The sequence below is a fragment of the Oenanthe melanoleuca genome, chromosome 5 (genome assembly GCF_029582105.1).
Source record: "Oenanthe melanoleuca isolate GR-GAL-2019-014 chromosome 5, OMel1.0, whole genome shotgun sequence".
Taxonomy (NCBI): Eukaryota; Metazoa; Chordata; class Aves; order Passeriformes; family Muscicapidae; genus Oenanthe; species Oenanthe melanoleuca.
Genome location: NC_079339.1, coordinates 32566353 through 32592753, shown reverse-complemented (window position 1 = coordinate 32592753; position 26401 = coordinate 32566353). Strand labels below are relative to the sequence as shown.

Genomic DNA, 26401 nt, shown 5'->3' with positions numbered 1-26401 from the left:
TGTCTGCACAGTCCAACTTTGAGTATGCACCAGAGGCAGTAAACACAGGAGTCTTTTTGGCTCTAACCATCTCTGTGGAGTACAAACAGGCCTTGCTTCCTTACTCTGCCTTCTGTCTTCAGGCTTCCTCTCTATGTTGAAAAGAAACATGTCAGACTATGGAGAAGGACCAAGGGCAGGGGAAGCAACAGGGACAATGGTTTACAAAGGCATCTCATCACTTTTCACTCTGATCAATAAATAATCCTTGTGTCCATGCTGTGTCTGGACCTCAGGAAAGTAGCTTCTTCCATCACCCAGATGGACAATCAACAATATCCAGGCTACTAAATCAAACCCTGCCATCTTCTCATACTGTTGTTTCTGCCTGCATTTGGGGTTTGAACCAGAATATTATTTCAATTTCTTTTTTAGCTTCACAACTTTGTAAACAATTATTACATGCCATTGGATAACAAAAAAGTAATGTCTGTCTCCAAGCAAATGGCCAAACATTTTGGATAGCCTCAGAGACTGCTCAGATGCAATGCTGGCAGACTCCTGACAGGAGTATTTGATATCAGATATATTTAACAGATATGCCTGGACAAAGAAGAGAAGATACCACATCCTACTGCTTGCAGAACAGAGGGTTTCAACAGGGTTGACACTGGGACATTTTACAAAAGGACTTTAAGGCATGACCCATTTAACTGTTATACTTACTAGAACTCTTAAAAGTTAGATTTTCATCAGCTGCTTACCTCAAGCAAAAGCCCCAACAAGGAAAGCCCAGCTTGTCTTACAACAGTCAAGGCATCTGACAAAACCTGATAAGCACCATCAGTGGTGTCCACAGTTGACAAAAGGCAGGATCTTACAGAAATAAATTAACTTTGAGATATTGGAGAAGGGAGAACTAGAGGAGACATTGGAGAGAAAGTAGAAAACTATATTTATGGGTGGTTTTGGCTATCACTCAGTGCTAGTTCTGAAACCTCACCTACGCTTTTTCTATTTAAGAGTTACACAAATTACTGCTCTGAGCAGAACTGATACTTTTCAGAGCAGAGCTTATGTCACAGAATGACTGACAACGGTCAGCCAGCCAACTGGTTGGAAATGTAACTGTACACAGTTCTTCCTTGCAAAATTGATAATTTTCTTTCATAGATCTAGTTTTCAGGTTTGCTAGACAAAGAGCAAATGACAAGCATTTTGGTACTAAAGAAGATGAAATACAGAAGACAAGCTAGTCCTGCTAAAAGTCCATTTACTGCAGTATTCTGTTTCAAGCAATGGTCCTAAATAAAAAATCTAGAACAAATAATAATAAGGGATGCAGTTATGATATTATGCCCAGTTCATTTTGAGCCTACATTTGTTTTAAGCTCAGTGGACTTCCTATCTCAGATGTAATTTCACTCATCCAAATACCACCATAGTTTTTTTCCTTCACTTGTAAATAAAAAGTAATACAGAGATGGATCTATACAAATAATTAAAAGTTCTTCAGAAATCAAAGTTCTTTAAATGTTTATAGATTTGGAATTATAAAATTGGTATCAAAATGTTGGCACGTTGAAACAGTCTCAGAGAAAATCTTCCTATGTAATAGTAAACTACAATCTGTGATGTGTCCTTAAAAAGTGTTTGTTACAAATAGTTTCTGGATTGTTAGACAGGTCATATATTCCTCACATATTAAACATCAGATAATACAAATTTGGTAATGATTGCATGGCTGACACCATGCTTTTATAGCTGTTCTCTGTCGACAAAACACTAAACAGCTTCTCAAAATTAGTTTTATTGTTGCAGTAATGTGTTTGTACTTTATGCATTTTATGAACTTTTATACAGTTTTACAGACTATTATGCATTATGGACAGACCATGTACACTTAGACCTATCTAGAAGATACCATTTTTCTAGAAGAGTATTAATTTGTTCTGATTACTTATAGAGCTAATTACCATTCTGACTCATTACAGAATAGACTGAGTTCTCATTCCATATTTATTGAGTTAACATATTAACTACCATTGAGCAGCAAAGCCACTGCCTGGATCACTGGTGTCTAGCATCTTTCAAACTGCATATGAAAGGAAAGCAAATCTGTTTTCAACATGTTAGACCATTTTGGAAATTCTTTTTTATAACCTATGATTTTTTCAACAAAATGTCTGTTTTCTGACAGGTCCATTCTGTCCTACAGGTCACCTGTAGGAAAGATGTAAAACTTCAAAAGGAAAATTAAAGTCTATACAAGTAATTCATTTAGTGAATGAATTATTTTAGAAAAGCTACATAACCCCAGTCAAATTAGTCAGGAACACTTCAAAATAATATGAAAACATAGATGGATAGAGTAACATATAAATAGATCTTAGATTTTAGTGGAAGAAATTCAGAAAGAGACATGAAGTTGTACACTATCCCTTTAAAACAACGTCACCAATATATTGCTAGTGTTCTGCATGAAGGATATAACAGGATATTCTAAATAAACCTTGGGTGAAAGAGTTAAAGAATTTGTTTCCATTTAAAGCCTTAGGCAACTTTTTTATGTACAACTGTGCAATCCACAACCTTGAGAAGTCACAAGTAGTCTGCTCTGAAAAAGAGTGAGTTCTGGCTCTGGTCCCTGGCCTTGGCACTGAGGCACTGAATTTTTCTCAATCTAGGATCTGTGTACTTAAAAAGTAAATTTCCCATCCTAGAAGACAGAAGGCCTAAAGTAGGATCTAATATACTATAAACTGCCCCAAAGGCATAAATAATTTCTCTATCCAAATTCAGTCAAGAGACAACATTACTATTAAAACAATTCCCTATGTCTTGGATAGCAAACAAAAAAAAATCCTTTACCATAATTTCATATGAGATATTCTGCTGAAAAAATATATACATTGACTTGCAGAATCTATAATATCAGCACAACCTCGAAAAAAAATAGAAAAAGTTTAAAATTTCAGCATATTAACAGTCATTTAATAAATCAGTTCTTTGACTGGATAGTTTGGGTAGCAATAGCAAGATTGCCACCTCTGTGGCTCAAGACCAATTTTAGTTACTTTTATCCTTTTAAAATGTCATTTGATACACATCATTTCACACATCATTTCAAACATACTCATTAATCACTATTTTCTAATGGCTTCTGTATATTATAAGCTGATTAATTTCCCAAAGTACTGATGTAATTTTTTTTTTTTGCTTGTGCTATTATACCTGGCAATTATATTTTCTTAACAGGAAACCCAACAAATTAAAATTGAAATATTCCTCTTTCAGGTTCACAATTCTTCTCACATTTTCCATTGAGAATAAATTAATAGAATTCAGTAGAAAACCAAGCTTAAGTTTTACAGTCTATTTCAGACACAATCATGACATTTTAAAATATTTTTGTTCAGCCACAACAAATACTTCATTTCAGTTATTGCCCACAAAGCTTGAGCTAGTGACTGTAATTTGATTTAAAAAGGGTTTATATACCTGCTTCACTGTTACTCAGTAAAGAGCTCTTAATGACTGTTTGGTTTCTACTCATGTGAGTAGCTCTCCACAACTGGTTAGCAAACACCAATTTCTCATATGAGAATGTTTAGACCTACAAAAAAATGTGTGAAGTTTAATGATTCCAGTTGTGCCCATGGGGAATTTTTCCCATTGTATAATGGCATATCCATCAAGAAAGTTAAGCTGAAATAATTTCCAGTGTGAATTTAAAATACATTGGTAAAAAAAAAATATTAAACTTCAGCAAACACAGACACTCATTATTGTAAAAATGCATCTTGGTATCTTCAACTGATCTTCTTCCTCCTCTCTCAGATTTACACTATATAATGCATTCTCTCTGTACTGGAAACTCTGTGTTTTGGAAAACATCTGGAAAATGTGTTGACAATGCCATGTTTTATCAAATAGAATACTTACTAGATGGAAAATCTTTGGTTTCAAAGCTGCATGCTGTACATGTGTCAGGGTGTTACTCTGTCATTGCAAGGACTCTAAATGAGTGCCTAACCATCAGGGCTTCTCTTGCAACAGAAGAAAAAGTCCCATTGCATGTAAGATTTTTTTATAGTTGAGCTGAATTATACTCAGCCCATATTAAATTCTAAAAAATATATATATAGTATCATTGAAACTTGATAAACTCATAAGTACTAAGGGACTTTTAGACCTACACATTTACAGAGCAGATACACTTTAAACACTAATTGTATATTCATTTTAATGTTCCTACCAGACAGTCTATTCCTGCTTTCTTTTGCCTTTTTTATATTCCCAGTCCATTTTTTCTTTAGTATTAAAGAGGCATTGTGTAATATGGTGTCTGGTGAATGCAGGACCTTCTCTATTCCCAAATAAATATTCAAAAATATTTTGCATACATCTTGTGAACAAGGCTTGTTAAATCATAATGTGATGACTTATAAACATTCATCATTCCTATACGGAAGTATAATCTAGTCAACTGCACGGTATAGCAAATCATCCTGACACATTTATATTAATGCACATTTGAATGAGAATAAGAAAGAAATAGTCAAATTTATGTTAAAGACTTCTAACAGCTTAACAGCATCTTACTAAGTATATATGTCAGCTTAATCTAATCCTCCTGCTTCTAATACGTTCTGTGGTCTCAGCATGGCGCCAATAATGCTCGTGCATGTTATGAGGGATTGCCTCTGAAAAGTTCACCATCAGTACTACACTTTCTTCAATAAAACTTCACATCTGGTCTTAGGATGACAGAAAGCTATCTGTCTCCAATTTGCATTACAAACCTTTAGCTTCTTTTGACACCCGTAACACCGGCTGTAATAATTTCCAATAACCTGTTACAATATGCCAAGTAGATATATTCCTGGTTCTCATCTTACTCTGTCAGGTAACAACACATTTCTAATATTTATTTGGACAATTTTAAATAAATGACAACTTCTTTATACCAAAAATCCCCATATTATCTAATCAGAGGCTCACTTGAGAAGGCCTGTGGCAGTATTTGCTCCTTTCACTCCAACAATTTTAAGTTCTAATATGAAAAATGCTATTTTTATTTCTTTTCTGTGATTTTGCTAGGGGAGACAATACATTTCAATTCAAGATGTTACAAGAGTTACTGAAGACTATCTACTAATCTTATGACATAATGGAAGTCCTCCTGAAATCCACTAACTTGGAACAACTATCCCCTCAACCATCTTTCCTGATTTGCAAGCATCAGAATTTCTACCTTTTCTATTACAGATACATGTCTTATGTGTTTCACATTAAAAATATCTGAAGAAAAGTGTCTGTTATTCCCTGCTACATTATCAATATTATTTTTCTTCAGCAGAAAATGTATCTGCTGGCAGATGAAGACCCAAAAGGACGGAACTACTTGTAGGATTAATAATGTCTAACCCAAATCAGAGATCAAATGTGTCACTAATGGATCCTCATATAGGTGGTTAGCAACCTCTACTACCTGAGCAGAATTAATAAATGGCAATTGAACAGCTGGTCTCTTGATATAATTTGTTTTCTGGTAGCCACATCAAGGAAGCAAATTTTTTAAGAGTCCGTGTACTAGGCCTGCAAATTTACAAATTTAGAAAAGATCAGTACTTTTCTACTTTATCCTCTGTCCCAGTGAAATGGTAGTCTGTGTTTGAAAGGCAGTAGTATAAGTAAATTCTGTTACCCACCTAGACCTACTCTGCAACAGAAAGTAACCTTTGGAGGTAGCAGAAATCACCACTGAGTGATTTTGAGTATATGTCCAAACACTCAAAATATCTCAGGACAATTTTACAGAGAAAGGTATGAACAAGTCTTGGCCATGCTCAGAGCTGACAAGACACAGCCACTGCTACTGTGGAAACCAGTACTGCTCCCTCTTGGGATCTGTCCCATTCAGATACATGCAGTCTAGAACAGGACAGGCTGAAGAGGAAAACAGGAATAAACTGGAAGGAGCTGGATGGGAAAATGGAAGGAGCTATTGTTACTAGAACTTAACAATCTCTTAGTACCTTGATCTGGTCTTAGAGAAAGGTTAAAGTATCTTTGGATTCAAAGGAAAGAGCTGGTACTATCTCTGGTATATTAAAACTGGGATACACACTAAAGGACACATACAGTTGCAGGAGTCCTGCCTGTTCAAAATTAAAGACTGCCAATAATAACAGAGAAGATAAAACACAGAATATGTCATCTTGCTTATTGACACTGTCAATGGGATACTGAAATTAACGGGAACAAATTGGACACCTCACACAACACTTTTTAAACTGAGAGTTAATATATATGTGAGTATATTTTAAACTATGAGAAGTAGAATTATACTACCAGTGCAAAGGACAGTCAAGGACATCATTCACTAATATGCTGCATCATTTTGAAAGCTGATGATGCTTCACTGAAGACTGCACATCTTACAAAGCTCCAAGAACACATATTACCAGTACACTTGAATATGTCCTCTGTCTTAACAATATATTAGTAATTAGACTTCTGATTTTGAACCAGAAAAAGTGTGTGATATATATATATATCCATATATATATATATAAATAGTCTTCTCTCAGGTAGAAATTATCAGCAAGATACACTTCAGCAACAACCACTTTAATTTGAGAAATTATTTTTGAATATATATCACACTTATTTTTCCATTCCATGAACTTTCTAGAAACTTTACTGAAGAAGAAAAATTTTATTTTTAAATTCTTCATCAGTGAATTAGTGCCCCTTGTAAATTTAATGTATTCTATATATTCTACAGATTTGCAAGCATGTATTTCTTACCAGTGGGGATAATGATAAAATTGGTATAATGACAGGAATTATTATGACAGTGCAGAGATCTGAACACAAGAATGAATATATGACAATCACACAAGTCTTTCTATGTCTATGCTATTGGTAGTATAAAATGAATGGAACCAAATCAAATTTTATGTGTGCAATTAATACATTAGATTGAGAAATATACTTTATAAAGCAAATGAAATTTGTTTGGAAGCAATTATTATATGGCCTGAGAAATATCAGAAAGAAAGCAGGCGAAACAGTAATGTTAATCCCATGCCAGAAACATGTTTTATCAGGTTTCTTTCTAGCTCTTAAACAAGATGTAGTAAAAACAACAACATTCTGTCAGACTATATGTTCATTCCTTGCTTCCTGGATTAAATATGCTTATTCTATGCCACATTTTTATAGCTTTCAATTCCTGTACTTTAAATCTATTAAACAATGTCAAGTTGAATTTTCTTCAAAAACTGCTGCAGGTTAAGAAAAAAAATAGGACAGTAGAATATTTGAGGGCTAACATTTATGTCAGCTAATTAATATGGATCAGTTGTGGTCTGGAAGGATTTTTAAAGTGCATGCATGTTTGAGATAAATATAGACTAAGGATCTGATTTTGTTCCTTTTCGAATTGATAACAAAGTTCTTACTGATTTCAATACCAGTATGGTGTACCAGTTTTGTAGGTCTGACATAAAGCTTTTGTGCTCTTGCATAATGTTAGTTGTCCCAAATAGAGTATAGCTCAAAATGCAGTGCAGATCTACAACATAAGAAATAAATTGCAGTTGTAATATTACATTTATTGTTCTGTATTCTCTTTACTTGCTAAGGAAGTGAGATTCTGAAAAATAAACTTTGGGGGAAAACCCAAAAAAATTTGTCTGGATACCAAGATCTATTTAAATAAGTAAGAAATCTGCCCATGTTCAAAACCAGACACTCTATTCCAGAGAATAGAACACCATTTCCTTATCTTAAAACATTAATATTTCATTATTTATTCTCAAAAGAGTTCCTGCTAGAAGACAGAAATTGGTTATTTGGACATGGTTCTAGACTGTGACAAAAAGAGGCTACCAAATGCACAACTGTCCAACTGTTCAAACACTTTTAAGCAAAAGATTCATTCTCCCTTCACTGAATTCTAAGGTGGCTGTATTTCTCAGGATAACTCAGATTAGAGCAAGATGATATAATCCAACCTCCTACTCAAAATCAGAAGTGAGATTAGAACAAAAGTAATTCAGGACTTTAATCTGTCTGGACTTCAGGAAGTCCAAGAGCAGAACCTTTCAATATGAGAAACCTGCCTGGTAACTAGAAAAAGAACAAATGTATCTCTAATTGTAGAACTGTAGAATTATTTGGGTTGGAAAAGGCTTCCAAGATCATTGAGTCCAGTTGTAAATCTAACACTGCCAGGTCTGCCACTAAATCATGTCCTTAAGCATCAAGTCTGCAACACATCTTTCAAATACCTCCAGGGGTGGTGACTCCACCACTTCCCTGGGCAACCTGTTCCAATGCTTGATGACCCTTTTGGTGAAGAAATTATTTCTAATATTCAAACTCAACCTCCCTTGCTGCAACCTGCAGCTTTCCTCTTGTTCTGCCACTTTTTACCTGGGAGGAGTTCAGCCCTCACCTGGCTACAGCCTGCTTCCAGGCAGTTGTAGAGACTGGTACGATCTCCCCTGAGCCTCTTCTTCTCCTGGCTAAAACCCCCAGTTCCCTCAGCCTGCCCTCACATAACCTAATCTCTAGACCCTACACCAGCTCTGCTGCTCTTCTCTGGACATGCTCCAACACTTCAATGTCTCTTTGGCAGTAAGGGGCCCAATACTGAACACAGGACCCGAGGTGTGGCCACACCAGTGCTGAGTACTGGGGGACAATCAGTGTTGTGGTCCTGTTGGCCACACTATTGCTGTTATTGACCAGGATGCCATTGGCCTTCTTAGCCTTGAAAGAGTCCTCTAATTATTTTATTTTTTTTTTCCCAATGAAATCTAATGGAGTAGCAAATAAGAAGTACCTTATGTTTAGTACGACACCTGGTCCCTGTCATGGTAAGTCTTACCTTTTTGTAGTGTTTCAGCATCAAAGACATGCGCCTTGAAGAAAGCTCTAAAGGACAAAGGACTGACACTGCAGTCTTCTGAAAGTTTGTCGACAGCTTGTTTAAACAAGCAACTAAGTCATGAAGAGCTCCATCCAAATCAAGGTGAGAAGTGGATGATGAAACCAAGCTCAGGTGTACAGAGATTGATGCACAAGTTGCAGAACTAGACTCCACAGATTCACACTCAATTTGGAAGCCCTCTGACAACATCTTCATTGCAAAATGTTTTCTCTGGAGTGGATCATCAACTACTGCAACAACATGCCATTCAATGGCAGCATCCCTGGGTAGGTGAGATACTACAACCACAGCAAGCAACCCACATACTGCAGTTTCATCATTACACATCTCTGAATCTTCAACCTAGAAGATAAAAAAAATATTATCCATATTACAGAGTTGTACACATTAATGTTCCTCATATTTAGTTAAAATATTAAAAAGTTATATGCAGTACAGTTATTTCATGGAAACTGCTTTTCCCCTCAACTTTGCTTACTGAAAAGTTGTCTTGAGCAATTATGAATTGATCAGACAGTATCTCCTCATTTTTGCAATCTCAAACCACTACTATGCCTGTACCATTAAAAAAGAAGCTGATAATAATTTATTTTGCACTCATCCTGCCATCGAAAGAAGTCTTTTTGCATATGGCAACTTTTGTTTGTACCAAAGGTTTTTGAAGAATAAAAAAATGGTAGGAACTACCAAAACTACAGAAATGAGTCAGTAAATTACATAAGCTTTATTTTAAAAGTTGGAGTATTAAAGATTCAGTACAGATACAGAAAAAGTATAGTTCAGAGAGTTCTAAACAGCAGAATTATCCTGACCAAATGCTCTTAGAAGATAGAATGTGTTTTTTAAATAGCACAGCTCATTGAGAACATATATTTAAATTGTTTTCACATCAACCAGCATGTATAATTAGCTAACTTGGTCAGCTACATCTGAGTAACTGAGTTCCTTTCTTTCTGATAGTTTTAAATAGCTTTCAAATACATGAGCAGTTGAAATACTTTTTTTTTGACCAGTGATTACTTTTTTCTTTACTTTTTCTTCAGTTTTTATGAAGAGAAGTATATTAGGAATTTTTAATATTAGTGACTGACAACATCTGTACACAGATAATAACTTTTTCTATATACCAGTTTGCTTACATTCCAGTACATACTGTTAATACTGTCCATTGCCTGACCTCTGAAAGGAAAAATAATAACAAGGCAAACCAGTCATTTTGCTTGAAGTCGATAAGGCCACATAACTCGCAGTACCTTCAATTCACAAGCTCAATTTTCAGCCACTTGCTCTCAACTTTGCAAGGAAGAAATAATGACACGTTCCAGGCACTTTATTTCAAAATTCACTCACAAAGTTATTGACAAGAATTTTGCACAGAATATCTTTGATGCTCGACCCTTGTGAGCTGTTTACATGAAAAATGCACTTACTTCTATATTAACGATAGTGGAGTGTAATTCTATCCCAAACATGTAGCAATTGCTTTAGCATTTCTGGTTTTGATGTGGTAACAGAAATAGGGACAATTTGTCTCAAATTGCAATCACTTCAGTCATAATAAAATCTCACAGAGTACTGTTTGCTTTCAGTACTTTCATTAGCTGGCCAGGGCTGTTATTAAAGTAGCTACACATAAATGTTATATTAGCACTTAACAGGAGCACAGTATTCTCCTCTAGGAGATGAATTCTAACCTTGTCAATATAATTCTGCTCTGAGTGCTGTAAAACAGTTTGAAAGGATGAAATACTGGAGCTTTGCACTGAGAAAAAAAAAAGTCATGCTCATTCAGGCTTAAAGGCCATTTTGCTGGCCCAAGGTGCTGAGGTACTGGTTAGAAAAAAACAGTCTAGAGAAGCTCTCTCAGGTCACATCAAGCACTACGACAAACTTTTCTACTTCCCTGTACTTGTCTTAGGTTGTTAAATCAATTACTCGCTATTTCTGCTTGCCTTCAGCTGCCATTTAGAATATGAAGAACTACATGAAAATTAAGGCCAGGAGAAAGTACATTTCCAAATTTAACAAATGAGAATCATTCTGTGTGAAAGACTACTCATGGTGCACCTGCATGCTACCATAACATTTATAACCTTTAGCTTTAGAGTTTGCACAAAGCACAAATGATAGAGCTACTGGGGACTAACAATCTTTCATCAGTGGCTACAGAATCTTATATATATAGTTCTAACATAACACAATACTTCTGACATATTTTCAAGAAATCACTGACATTTGTGTTGCACTCAGATACTGCATTTATGACTTACCTCTCAGAAATTTACAATTTTCTTAAAGAACTGAATATCTTTATGATAGCCTGTCTGGTAAATGAGGATGAATATATAAGGTCTGATAAGAAAATATCTGATGATAAAAACAGTATAAGTAAGTATTGAGTGAAAATGAAGAGAAATTATTTTATTGTCTAAATTGTTTTTACAATTGATTCTGCACTCTCATCAATGAGATTCATCACTTCTGGTGGACAGTTGTGGTACTATGAATAAAAATATGTTTTTAGAGTTCTTGCCTAAGCGCACTGTTGTAGACTGTTCTATAAAGGAGCACAGGTTTTAGTCTAGTCTTTCTTTTACAGCTTCAGAGTCTTGATCAGAAAAAAATGAGGTAGAAGAGCATATATTTTGAGTTATAATTTTTGAAAAATAATTCTCAAATAATTCTTGTGAAGCTCTAAAATTCTTGTTGAGAGACATATCTGTTGGGGCAAACATTGTTGAAAGCAGTGACTCCTTAAAAGGAATTTTACAAATCTTTATAAATTTAATTAATCAGTAGGTGTGGTTGTCATCTAAAGATATTTGCCTTTAACCCTATTTTTCTAGCTATCAGTTTCCAAATTATTTAATGGGAAAAGCATGTTTCTAATTTCTAATTTCTAATTGTTAGCCTTTCCATAGGATTTAATCCTTTCAAGGAACAAATACTACAAGGTAGCTCTCCACATGACCTGATTTAAAGAGGGTTGGAGAAGGACATCAGGTAACATCTGTTCCACATGAAGGAGACATCTTCTGAAAATAAATGGTCCTACAACCATGACTTTTCAGGAATGGATGTAAACTGGATCATCTTAGAGATCACACTATGACAGAATTCCGATTCTGTCATGCTAGGAAATGGTAGATCCCAAAACTTTGAACAAAAATTTGATAAGACAAGTGATTTAGCTCTAACTGAATCTCACATTAGACTGCCCTCAAAAACATGTTTCATAATATCTTCCCTTTGCCAACAGGATCATCTGCTGCTTAATTTATCAAAGGTGTAAAAGACTGAGATCCAGAACATTTGAAGAAGGAAACCAAAAGACAGATTTTTCTAAATACATGCATTGTATCTGTATCATCCCATATATGCATTGTATCTATATCCATATCCAGACAAGGACTACAAACATTTTTTAACACATTGCTTTACAAAAACCCCACACCTCAGCAAAAGACTTTTCCCACCTTGAAGAAAATACTAGTATTCTTCTTGTGATGTATGTTTCAATAACTCACAGGAAAAACCAAAGGTACAGAGCACATTTTAGGACGGCTGAGAAACTGACTCTACTTTGATTGTAAACACTGAGAAAACTGCCATGCTAAGCTAAGTGACATCTTGGGAAGTCTTCATGGACTGGTTAATAAAGAACCACAGAAGCTGATAGCAGTTAAGAAAACAAATAAAGAAACAAAGCAAATTGGGTAACTTTATGCCACTGTAAAAATTCACAATTCACCAACATCTTGAGTAATTCTGGATCTCTCAATTGAAAAAGAGCATACTAGATCCAAAATATATTCAGAGGAGGACAAGTATGATCAAAAGCTCAGGAGGGTCTGTCTGGAAATGTTCTGCAGCCTTCTCAAGGAGAAGACAGAGGCTTACAAAGTCATACATGACATACAAAGAGTGTATAGGGATAAGAACTGATTTTGCACACTTGTCTTTCTGTATAAAGAGCTATGGACCATCAAATGACATTAGTAAGAGCATGGTTTCAAAATGAACGATGGTGGGTGACACTTACAACTCCTTGATGGAGAATACTGTGGTTGCAAGAACTTTACAGGGATTCAATGTGAGCCTGAACAAGTTCTTAGAACACAGATTCAGTGGTCATTAAAAAAGAGACATAATAGAATTCCTATATTATTTTAATTTATATGTTACTAACTATATAAAGATTATGATTTATACAACATAATTGATTTGATCAATTTAAATATGAACTAAAATAGTTTGTGGTTAGGACAATATTAGGGTAGATTTATGCTTTTATTGGTTTTACCATTATCTTCTGTTTAGGGCTACTGTTTGGAGTCAAAATACCAAGCAAAGTCTACACCATTATGGTTATTGTTATGTTCTTAAATAAGCATTTATGCTGATTCTAGTGGTGTCTTTGGTAAAGAACTGTGATTTCTTGTATGGACTCACAGATTTTTCACAATTAGTCCCTTCCAATATTTCCATGGTTCTAAAGGAATTTTATGATTATCTGCGATATTCCAGGCTGATTTTATGGATGAATTGCAAACCTAAAGTCAAGTAGATGAATGCAGGTAACAGCTTTGAGAGCCTAAGAGTCTTCAGCAAAGGTACTGGCACCAGAATATTGGGCTGGAGGAAGTGGGAGTTCAATGTGGTTACCCCCTCTGAGGGAAAAAAGTTCCTGTTCTCCTTTTTCCAAAAGGAGAACCACATACAGAACTGTAATGCTGCTTTTAGGGGGACATAAGTATCTTAATTTCTGCCTTAACTGATAGAGACAGCATGGACAGCTAAAGCACAACAGCCCAGTCCCAGACAGTGCCAAGCAGGTTTGTCTGCTTTAGGCACCTGCCACAGGAACAGGGGTTTGGAGCTGCCTTACACTGGAGCCACCCAGACAGACTGCTCTGTGTTAACCCCTCTAAAGAGGGTCTGTGATGGATGCTCAAGCCAAATCTGCAGAAGTGTAAAGATGCTTGGTGAGAAACAGAAAGGGTCAAAAGGCTTGACTGAAGGCTTGTTGAAGGTCAGAGTACTACAGTTATTAAGCAATGTACAATTCAGTATCTAATAATGAGAAATTAATGGGAACTTCATGTACTTGGCATTTGTGTCTAACCTGAAAAAAGGCAGCTTGGTAGAAACATTCCTTAGCTAACACTTTAATCAATGTGCTTACTTCAGAAGTAGCTCTTCCATATCCCAAGGAGCAAGGTGAACAACAGAGGTTGACAGTGGGTTTCTAAACTTGCAATTAACCCTACATTAAAGCAAGTGCTATCTGAACTGCTGCATGCATAATACTTTCCTGAGCTTTGCAGTGATACAAGAAATTATCACGTTGATTCACAGTATTGCCAAATCCTTACATTTTCTGTGCCTCAGTTCTTAACAAAGATTTGCCCAATTTTCATTGTGCATATTCAGAGAGCCACAAAATACTCTCATGCTAATGAATGACTGATGCATTCACAATACTGCTACAAACCAAATCAGAATCCAATAGAATGGGCAGAGTTAAATGAAAAACATTGGGCTGTAAGGCTTGTAAACTTACACAGAATCTAGTTTTAAAGGTGCTAATCTGATAAATATTTTTTTTGGTAATTAAAAAAATCCAAGGCAGAACTATTAAAATTCTAAAACAAAGGAATAATGAGTTAAAGACAAACCTTTCTTCAATCTATTGTTTAATTATTTAACCATTTTGCCTAATTAAACTGAAAAGGTACACATTTTGGCCTTTAACATTTATTATATAAATTTGTTTGACTATCCCCTCTTTGTTCTAAACATTCTTTTTGAAACATTCTTTTTGTTGTGTTAGTAAGGACTAAGGCCTATCTATCTCTCAGCTGAATATGGAATCAGGCTATAAGAGATAGAGATGAATGCATAATTGCTGTCTCTACAAAGAAGTGACTTGGAGAACAAAAAGAAAGATACTGTGATGTTACTTTTAGAAGCTGAGTTTATGAAAACCTTATATGGTATGCATTATTACACCATTACAGTGGCAAGATTAAAGTGCCTTTAAATAATACATTTAAAATTTCTTTTACACTGCCTGCATTAAACAGAGTGCATCAAACTCCTGAGATCCAGATTAAGCTTTGCTAGAGTCTCTTACAACAATAGGTTTATGACTTAAAAAAGTAAAGATTCCACTAGGAAAACTGCATAAGAATAAAAATGTCAGTTCCAAAAGAAAAGTAGGATAGAAGCAATTCTTTTCAACATCCTAGTTTGTCTAATAAATAGGCCACATGCATTCCTGGTATACCACATCTGAATTCAAACAACGAGTAACATAGTGTTTTATAACAATAAAATTGATAAGAATGTTCTTTTTGGAAAGCATACAAAAATAAGATAGTCAGACATTTAGTATTTCTTTCTGAAATAAAACAAATTATTTGGTGAATGTCAAAAAGACATTAACACAAAATGGGAAGACTAAAAATGAAGTCTTATAAACTGAATATTTGTTGTAGAATAAATGCTGTAAATATGAAAAGAGACAAGTTCTTCAGAAATTTTAGTCTTCTTTACTCATTCCTCAGCATGTTGGATAAAGCTGGAGGTAGCTCAGTAACCACTGTGTCACGTAGAAACTATTTTGTACAATGTCAACTGGGAAACTGAGCCTGTACTTTGGTGTTACTGAATCATGGAAAGTCTAGAGCAAACCAAGTGGTACTTTATTTTTTGTAGCAGCATCTGATAGCACAATTTTCAGAATAATTTCTTTTTTGTGGAGTTTTTAGCTGTCTTTAGAAAACAGAAACATTACAAAGGGAAAGCAGATACAGGGTAACAAATAGGAATATAGAAATTTAGAGGTAGTACTATTTCTCAGAGTGTTTTCAACCAATTTTTGTAATTTGAGTGGATTTCTAATTAACGTATTCTTTTGATATGATTATAATTCTGCCTGCTCACATGAGAAAAAAATACAAATTAAATTTTCATTTTAGTAATTTTGAAAAGAAATCTGCATGTAGCTAGTGATGTAAAATTAATAATTAGATATGAAATGGTTGACAATTAACATGCCAAGCATAACAGCTTAACTTTTCTCAGAGGTGCATCTTGTAGAAGGATGAAATGACCATATCCCAAGTTATTTTAGTGAGAGTATAGGGAATTTTAAATCTATACAATATATTGATGGCTATTATTAGGATTAGACAAGGTGATAAGCTAAAATTTTACAATAGTCAACCAAGTACATCAGTAGAAACTACCAGAAAAATTAAGTAACAACACTCATAGGACCCAAATCCCACAATAAATATACAGGAAGCTTGATTAATAAGTTGAGACAGCTTTCTGGTGCATGAAGGATGTGTTGAAATCCTTGCAGAATCAAAAATTTCATGATGAATGGTCTCTGAATAGTGGCACAGGAGGAATAGGTAAGCATTACATAAAAAAGCAAAGCAAATATAGAACTCATGAAAATAGAGTGTTCATAAGAAACCAGCTCAATAACTTTACATGATCTATAGCTTATATTGCTCAAACAGAATAATTTAAAAACTTGCTATTCTATCTTTTACCATGATTGTCAACAGAGGCCAAGAAGTGGTATAAATTTTCATCATTTCTGTGTGATAGAAAAAAGGGTTCTGTTGAAGTTTAAGACACAAGCTTACAAGCTCTCTTTTGATTATATTTAGTACAGAAGGATATCATTTGCTTGTTAATTTTATTTCTCTGTTCTATTGTTGGATCACTGTGTTTTCATCCTTTTACTTCAGAAACAAGAGAAGCTCTGACAGGATCAAAACAAGAGCAATCATGATCACATTTCTGTGAAGACATAATCAGCTTTGAACAAGTCTCTAGAACTAATAAACAATTGAAAGCCTGAAGAATGCACACAGAGTCTGCAATAACTAGGCTAACACCTCTGTTTTCTGGACTTATTAACTTTGGAAGTTTTCTTCCAAAGGAAGCTCAAATAATTCCTTGTTAGAATAAATTGAAAGAAACCAAAAAATGTAAACTGGCCTTTTGAAAGACAGACATAGGCTTCTGCATGCACAGTAATGAAGAAGCATCTCCTGCTTCTCTTTTTTGCATCATTCCTCAGCTAAGTATCACAATATTGTCCTAACCCATTGTCTAAAAGCACAGTCTCATCAGCCCCACAGACAGCAAATTTTCAACTATTCAATGAATTTTATACATTTCAGTCTCTTTTCAAAATACATTTTATAATTGTATGTGATAATCATGCCCCCATCAGAGTAAAAGAAAGATTTTAAAATGTATAATCAGTTATGGTAAGCATGTGCTAATATCAAATGGAAAATATGCAATACCATTTCCCTCTCATTTTTAGTTGGTTATAGATATTAGTTATAGCACTGATTATTCAGATAAAAAACATGTTCAAAGTATTGCAGTGAATGGGTCTGGACTGGGAAACTGAGAAGCACAGGGCTGCCAGCAGGTCTGCAAAAGGGGCAAAATGCCTGAAATGCAGAATTAGACAATTATTATTAATTTTAAAAATGGACATGACTCATTTTCCCTCTTAATTACTCCCACGGACGTATCATGAGACAGATTAAGTCTTTTGCTTATTATAGCTGATTTGGGGAGTGGAGGTTTAATTTTTAAATTTTTATTTTATTTTGTTTTAGAGAACTGTTTTTGGTTTCAGCAGAACTCTGATACAAGTGCTCTGATACAATAAGAATATCTACATCTTTTTTCCTTAATTTGAAGGGATCAGGAATGGTTTTCCACTTTTTATGTACAAGCCTTTGGTTGTTTGCCTTACTCTGCAGAAATAGTCATGCTACCATGTGCACTTACCAACCTGACAAACCCTCCTCCTACTGCATGCAGAGCTCAGCCTTTTCATTCTCACCCTGTGGCATAAAGTATTTGGAACTCCAAAGGTCTGATATATTTTAGTGCAAGAATACTCACAGAGTTCAAAATTGGAATTTCTGGGTGAAATGTAATGGTCTGTGATATACAGGTCAGAATAAATAATCTAATAGTGCCTTCTGGCTGTACAAGCCACTCAAGCTATGAAATCGGTTTTACCCAATACTTCTGCTCAGCCTTTCTACCAGCATTGAAGTGCCTGAACTCTAGAATCCCACACTGAGAAGGCAACCACCTCACTCATTATGGCCTTTAACATCCCTTGCTGATAGTTTTAAATTTTTAAACAGCCCTACCTGTCGAGCTTCCTTTTATGTGTTCTCATAGTTACAGATATAATTTTGGAAGCAAAATATCTAAACACCAAGCATAATAAAAATGAAATGGGCTAAAGCTTATTAGCAGTAGGGAGCAGATGTAGCAAAATTCTGCCAGTTCCCCTACATTTCCTCCCCAGCAGGGATTTTCCATCAAGCTGTGAGTTAGTTCCATACACTAATCCAGGCTGCTGTTGCTGCAATTCCACCTTCCTATACCTTGCTATTGTACTAAAAATTCACTTTGATTTTCGATTTCTTCCTTCTTAATAATAATATTTAAAGCAGTTCCTGCAGAGCTAAATGTAAATTCAAGCACTGCATGCTAGATGCTCAAAAGGGCATGAAAATGTAAAATTGATAAGAAAATAATTACATATCGAAAAGCTGTTTTATTTGCTTAAAAAATAGTAACTTTCTCTCAGCAAACTAAAGGTTCCTGAGCCAAGACATAACCAGTTAATGACTGAAGTTAAGTTCCTTGAAATACCTCTCAAACATATCATTCAATATATCAGTTACAATGTGGAAAAAAAAAAAAAGATAAGTATTTAAGGAACAAAGTCATAAATTGATAGCAATACAAACTGAAAGCAAATGAAGTCTGTCACATGAAACATGATCACAGACTGTCACTCTGAGGGTTTTTATTCTTCATGTGTAGTGTCAAAAATAAGCACTTAGGAAAAAGAGTTGAAGTGAAGTAAGGATGTTCAAGATGGAAAGATTTCAGCTGAAAATAATTTGCAATGGGTTTACCCAAATGGGATAGAAAATGAGCAAAGTTAATGGTCAAAATCCACTTTGTGGGCTTTAAGGCTAACAGATTTGATGATAGAATTTGAATTTTGGACACTGATGGCAAGGACCTTTTTGTCAAAAGTCTGCTTCCTTCTGAACTTCGACAATGAGCTCTGGATCCAACTTTCAAACAGAATATCAGCTTTCACCTTACATATTCTAATTATATCATCTGTTCATCTGCACATGTACAGCATCATTAGCTACTCTTGTCAAACATGTAACTAAATTTTGTAGTACACAAGGAAGAAAATTTTGATGCTGTAGGAGACAGAAGAAAACCAATTTGAAAACTCTGGTGCCACTACTAAACTTGCAGTAACTGTCAGCCTCTCCCTCATTGTGGTAGCCACCTTGATTAGTGACATGATATAAAGATGTGCAATCAAAAATAATGAATCTATATGATACATAATACAATATAATACTTTGGTCAATTCAGCTCAGGTATCTCAGCTACAACTCCTCCAAGCTCAGCCAAACCCCAGACTTCTTGCTAGGTATGGGTAAAGTAGGAGAAAGAGAAAGTCTTGTTGCTGTGCAGGCATTGTCCAGTAACAGACAATATTGAATACTGGTCTGCTATGAACAGTGTTAGCCACAAATCTAAAACACAGCACTATTGGGGCTGCTGTAAAGAAAATTAAATCCACCCCAGCCAGATCCACTGTGAGAGAAAGTTCACAATAACCTACAAGTTCTAAGCCAAGTTTTAGTTAAATCTGTAGCCATTCTCAGCAGTCACTGGAATGAGCTGTATGGAAAGCAAATTTTTCTTCTGAACATTAAAATATGTCTCTCAGATTACTACTGAAATATATAATGGGATCTTAACTCACATTCCTGAAGGCAGGTGACACCGTGTACAGAAGATTAGAATGGAAGGTTTTCAGTAAATGGCCTTTAAGTGACATGTATTAATATATAACCTTGTTAAAAGTCATTATACTAAGAAAAATTACAAATACATATTCATGGATATGCTTGTAATGTGCATATATATATATATATAATTTATATATGCATAAATACATATAAGAGAAGGGAGAGAGAGAAAAATCTGTAGATGTATGCCTCCTCCATGTAGATCTGCAGGACATGCACAGAGAGCCTATGAGACTGTGCATTGCTGGGTTGCTATATGCAACTCCACACAAACACTCCTTTGACAAATTACAACAAGCCTTTACCAAAATCACCATCTTAATTAAAAATGGTTCACAATCAGTATTTTCTTCTGTAAACAGTTGCACTATCCTCTTTCAGACTGGTTTCTTCATTGATATATAGATATATAGATATGCAAAAGTAACTATTTTGGTCTCCTACAGAGGATGGCCAGGGTGGTTCCACAAAGGTGCTTATAGGTGAGATGCATAAAGACCTGCACAATATTAACACTGAATAATATCCAAGATAAAATCAAAGTTATATTTCAAGTGTTATCCCCTGTGTTTATGGTGTTACATCCTAAGGACTGATGAGAAGTGAACATATCAGCTGGATGCATTTTTATTTTTCATCAATGAAAATGAATAAAAACAGGGAGGAAGCTTATTCAGTGCTAGCTGGCATGCATGTAACTGGGTATTGACCAGGGAGCACTGCTCATTTTTGCTATGCAAAAATTTAAAGAAGTTTCAAAATAAAAAGCTCACTTTCACACTGTGCTTTTTTGAAAGTGGAGTACAGGAAAGCATAAATAATTTTTGAGTTACTTTGACTTTTATGAATAAGAAAATTAAAGATCTATTATTAATTTTGAAGACCATGTGATATCCTTCAGAGAAGAGGAGGAAGAAGAGTAAATTAAATTATTATTATGACCAGCACAAATAACTAGAGATGAGGATAATCAAGTACTGAAATTTAGTAGGATACTTTGGATCAAACAATAAAATAGTAAAGAAGTATTTCCACTAGAAGAATGAAGATGCTTTCCCAAGTTAATTTACTTTTTATTACCCCCTTTTGGTTTTTTGATAGTTGAACATTAATGTATCTGAATAGAGACAAGATTAATGCATAGTTTCAAAGGGAAGAGATGATATTTTGAGTTCTAATTTTGACTGAAGCTTGACGAGGGAGGTCAGGTATGAATTTTCCTAGTTAATTGTGGAGTTGTCTTCAGTGATAATTTGCTGAATCTGCTTGAGGTGTTGAGTCCCAGGCATTTTCCTCTCCACAGAGCCACTTGCTTGCCCCCCAGCCCCAGCAGGATGGGAGGGACAATAGGAAGAGCAAACATGAGAGAACTCTTGGGCTGAGGTAAGGACATTTAGTAGGTGAACATAATAAAAACAGCAATGCAAAGCCAATCCTTCACCTCCTCCCACCAGCCAGCAGGGAATAGCCACCTTGGAAGACCAAGTTCTCCAATTTTTATGGCTGAGCATGGTGTGTCATATGATCTGGGATTTCCCCCTGACTGCCTCTTGTGGTCTGAAAGAGATTACCTTGCTGCAGTTTTAGGAAGGATGAGTTGCTAATGTTTATGTAGGTTTAGGTGGTAATATGGCTCTTCTTTCAGTCCTGATCAACAGGATTACCTCATCCAAGGGAGAACAAAAAACTTTGAAAGTCATGAAATCCTGAAATTCAATCCTTCATTGTGGGCATCTAAAGTGCCCTACATGTAATCTGGACTACAGTTTAATAGGGAAGTTCCTTGAGTATAAGTTGGGCCTTGATCACTTTTCAACCAAAATGGCATTTGTCCCTCTATGAGGCAGTGACAACAGGTACTTGCTTCAGGGGTGAAACTGTTAATGGCTTTCACAGTCATCACACATTAGACTTTTGACCAGAGGTTCTGACCAGAGTGAACAGTGGATGCATATATGCACTCTTGCTTAGCACAAAAGTGACAGGCTCAAAACAGAATTAATGTTTTCAGCAAAGGAGATGAAGAATCACTCAAAACCAGTCTTATAAGGTATCTGCTGCAGGGGAAGATCAGTCAGCCTGGATAAACTAGGCTGTTTACCTCCCTGAATAACTTGACATGCATTTCTTCCCTCTGTCTACCTGAAAAACAACATTCAAATGCATGGATATATTACCTGTAAATGGAAAATAAGCTAGTGTAAATCAGTTCAAGGAAATCACAGTTATGCTGACTTATACCAGTTGAGAATTTGGCTGTATCTGTAGATATCTCCACAAACGATCATAGAAGAAATGCTCTCCTTTCTTATTTTCTGTTGCTCATATTTTTTTGTTTATACTCTGCAAGTTAAAGTCATGCATAATCTTTAGACTATTATGCAATCATATGATTTTTATACACATATATTCCATTTCCAAAAATAGCTTTAGTTAAAGTAATGTTCTTTTAGTTAACTATACTAATTTTTAAACATTATTAAAGCTTTCCTAATGTTACAAATATAATATTACAGTCTTCTTTAAAAAAAAGTTCAAGTGGCAAACCTTTCACCTCCCATTGTTGCCCAGTGTCAAATGGCAGACTATTTCCAAGGACCTCTGTATTTCCACTATCTGCCTTTGACCTGTGTTAAATATTCTCATTACAGTTGCTCCAAATGAGTAGAAAAGCTTTGTCTAATCTGAACACAGGGGAAATGAAATACACCAGGCATAAGATGAAAGACACACTAGTATTGTGCAATTTAATGTACTGTGTGTTCTGAATGTGGGCTATCAAACTGTGGAACATTCAAAATAGCATCTAGTAGCAAAATGGATGTTATGAACCTGATGGGACAAAAAAGGGGAAACAGAAACATGCATATTCCTCCTACTGAATTTTTGGTAGGCATAGGTACTGGCTGCCAGCAATGCTTTTAAAAAATATTTATTTTTATTCTGGTGATATTACAAATCATATTAATTAACCTATGTGAGATTTTATGGCAATGTAAAGGTAGCAGTGCTCTAATCTGTCATTTTACCTTTATAATACTTGTTTGCTTTTACTACTAATATTTTGGTTATTTTGTTCAAGAAACTGGTATAAGGAGACCAATTAAGTTAGTATTACCTATAGTATTATCTATAGGACACACAATTTACAACACTATTTGGAAATCTAACAATTGAATTAAATAAAAATATTAATACATATAATAAATTAGACAAAAATGTGTACCTGAGTCTTACTGGCTTAGAAACATCTGTTCAGGATGGTGAAAAAATATGCATCTTCTCAGAAATCTGGGAAGGTTTTTCAATACTTCATTTTAAGTTTTATAGTATATTTTATATATATATATATATATATAGTATATAGTATATATATGTAGTATATAGTATAGTATATAATTTTCTCTTTGTCCAATCCTATGCAGCAAGAAAAATGTTCAACTTGCACTATTTGAGCATAAGCTACTTCTGTTGTACTTAGGATAAAGTGTTAGAGAATGCATGAATTTTATTTAAATTCATGACAGTCTGTATCCTTCAAACAGGACAGGAATGTCTGAACAATGCACAGACTGCTGTTACAGATGCATGATGCCATTCTAAATGACTGCCATGAAAACACACTAATTACTCCAGGAAACAACTGCATGTAGCTAGACGGATTCTTGTTCAAGATTTAACTTGTTTATACTTGGGACCTACATTATTTGTAAGGCAAAGTGGAAAGATACAGGAAAGCAGCAATGGTATTATAAAGAAGTTACAATACAGGGCCCAGTGCCCTAGATGACTGCTCTTAGATATCTTTAAAAATTCTAGTTTGGGTATACTTACATCTTTTGACATCTAAGCAATTTTGAAATCTGGTCCAAAAGGTTTTAATTTAGATTTTAAAATTTGGCATGAAGTTACCAAGTGCTGAAATAAGTGTGGAACCCATTCACAATATATATCAGATAAAACACTGTGAATCTTTTTTCCATCACTTCTGCATTACACACTATTAAGACACACATTGTCAACAACCTGACTGGCATTCCTGACTGAATGAAAGTCAACTGCAGCACTATTTGCTGGATTTGAAACAATCATGAAATCACAGCCACTCATCCTGAATTCTTACCATAAAAAAAAACAAAGAAAACTTCTGTCAGAAGAAGATGAGCTGGTGAACTTCTAAAGTTTGAAGTATGTTTGTTCAGAAAATTATTGGTGGGAGAGTATCAGACAACTAATGCAAGCAGTGTTATAAAAGTAAAAAGATACATTTTTATGTCACACAAAGTATTTCATCAAGGAGATTTTTCATTACTGAGGATGGAAAATACATTGGCAGCTGCCTGGCATGATAACTCAGAGGAGAAATGGCATATAATATCAGAATTTAAGGAAAAAAAATACTATGTGTAAAGTGACTTGCTGAAAATAAAGATATAATGATCTTAGTGCTATTAATACGTCTTGCTATTACATTAAATATTATCTTTCTATGCAACTCAGTCTTATAATCTTAACAAACTATATTGTTTTCACTGTCTCAAAATCTCAATTCACCAATGTTTTGGGTTCACTTCCAAACACAACCAATTCTAAACTTTCCACTGATAACAGAACATTGTGTACTAAATACACTGAAGTATTTCCCGATAATTTTTTTCTTTTTATAACAAACAAATCAAAGATAACTTTTCAGAGAGTTCTGGAAAATCTGCCTTCAAGTTTTGTATATATTTCATCCAACCAAAATAACTGAAACTAATCTTTAGCATTCAGACATTTTCTAAACAAATTTATTTCAAAAGCAGCAAACTGCCTCAAATTTTTTCTGCTAGGAAGTTAATGTGCTCTTATCTCACAGAAAGAATTAATTCACAGTACTTTTCCATGGAATATACAATTGAATAGCAACAGTGGAAATGAGTATTCATTATACAGTTTATCAGAATTTATATATTTTATTTATCTAGCTATACCAAGTCTTGCCAGGAATCAGCAAGATGCAAGAAAAAGAAAACACAGCAGTTAAGCAAGCTGGAATGCCTGAAATCTTGAGACAGCACAGCACATTTCTTCTTTGCATTGGTGAGGATAACAAGAGAAAGCAAAAAACAAGCATTCAGAGGTAGAAAAAATATGAAATAATGATCCTGCCCACCTCAGCAAGCCCAGGGGAATCTGTTGTATTAGGCAGAACTACAATCCACCACTTGAAACTGTCTAACAAAATACTGCAGGCAAGTCTCTGACAGAAAGCCCATGGGTAGGGGAAGGAGAAGTTAGGGTGTAGACTCAGCTCCCAACTCAAAATATTGAGAGAAGTGTCTAAATGGTACAACTCAAGCCCTACTGAGTAAAGTGCATTCACAAAGTAAATTAATAAAATTTTTCAGGCACAGTCACTGTTATATCATTATACAATAATTATTTGGAATATTTCCATCTATCAATAATGCCATCTGTCCCACCCAATACAAATGGACTGCAACCCATCTGGCTTATTTTTTTCTATTGATTACTCTGTTGAGTGAGTTAGCAAAACCGCTTATAAAATCATCATATTACATGACACTGTCATTAAAAGATGTGAAGTAAAGAAAAACACAAGATGAGACTTAATTGGAAAACTGTCAGCTCTTCTTCCAGAAAGTTTTAGCAATGGTATAAGCTTATTTTTTTTTGGCTGCTTAAAAAAAGCACCAAGACACAAAGCCCAAAAATGCCCTAAATGCTAACTGCTGGATTAAACTGAAATTGTTCTACCACACAACTGCTACTAGGTATGCTAGAGAAGGTCCCTCAGTTTATCTCCTCTCAAGAGTATTGAAATGTCCCTAAATATGCCTGGCGATCTCAAAGAAACTGTGGAAGGAATTTAAAAATAGGGTGGAAGAAAGCAGATGATGGCTGGTACTCATATTTGTTAATTCTTATAAGACTTCCTAGGTTTTAATTATTCTTTTGCATAATTGTCTATATGCTATTTTTGCAGTCTCTTTTAATTTTAACCACTGCTTCCCTTAACTATATTTTAATTTCTCCAGCAACAAAAATTCAGTTTTATGCACCTACAGAATTAAATGCTAACTTCAGCTCCCTCACTGTAGATCTCAATTTTTACAAAACCTTTTTAGTTTTAACAGAGGAAACCTCTCTTGTGTACATTCAATATGTCAATCCAAATATAACTTGCCAGGTGATTTAGGTAGTGATCTTTTGAGTGAACCCTTAGTGAGGCTGCTTTCTTATCCTTCCCTCTCCACAATTTTTTTTTCCTTTCTACTACAATCTTACATCCCTCCACCAGATTTCTGTTTCCTCTGTCACCCTAAATGGCTTTTCCAATGATGCTGTGACTCAAAGGGACATGTGAAGGAAGGAGAGAGAGGAACAGGGGCTGTATTCCAGTTCTAAGGACACAATCCTTGGTGACTGTGGGTAACTGGAGCTCAGGGAGGCTGAGGGGGTTATAGCAGGAATGATGCTGGGAGCGCAGGCACTGAGCTGCCATACGGAGTGAGGGAAATCAGGGTGACAGGAG

At 35.0% G+C, this 26401-nt stretch overlaps 1 protein-coding gene across 1 annotated transcript in view; it reads right to left on the bottom strand.

The window, feature by feature from the left end:
- Nucleotides 1-26401, bottom strand: part of DPH6 (diphthamine biosynthesis 6) — a 186333-nt gene that overhangs the window by 28436 nt on the left and 131496 nt on the right. The window contains 2 exon segments of the mRNA XM_056493602.1: nt 8885-8992; nt 8995-9289. Coding sequence (XP_056349577.1) covers nt 8885-8992; nt 8995-9289 — 403 coding nt within the window.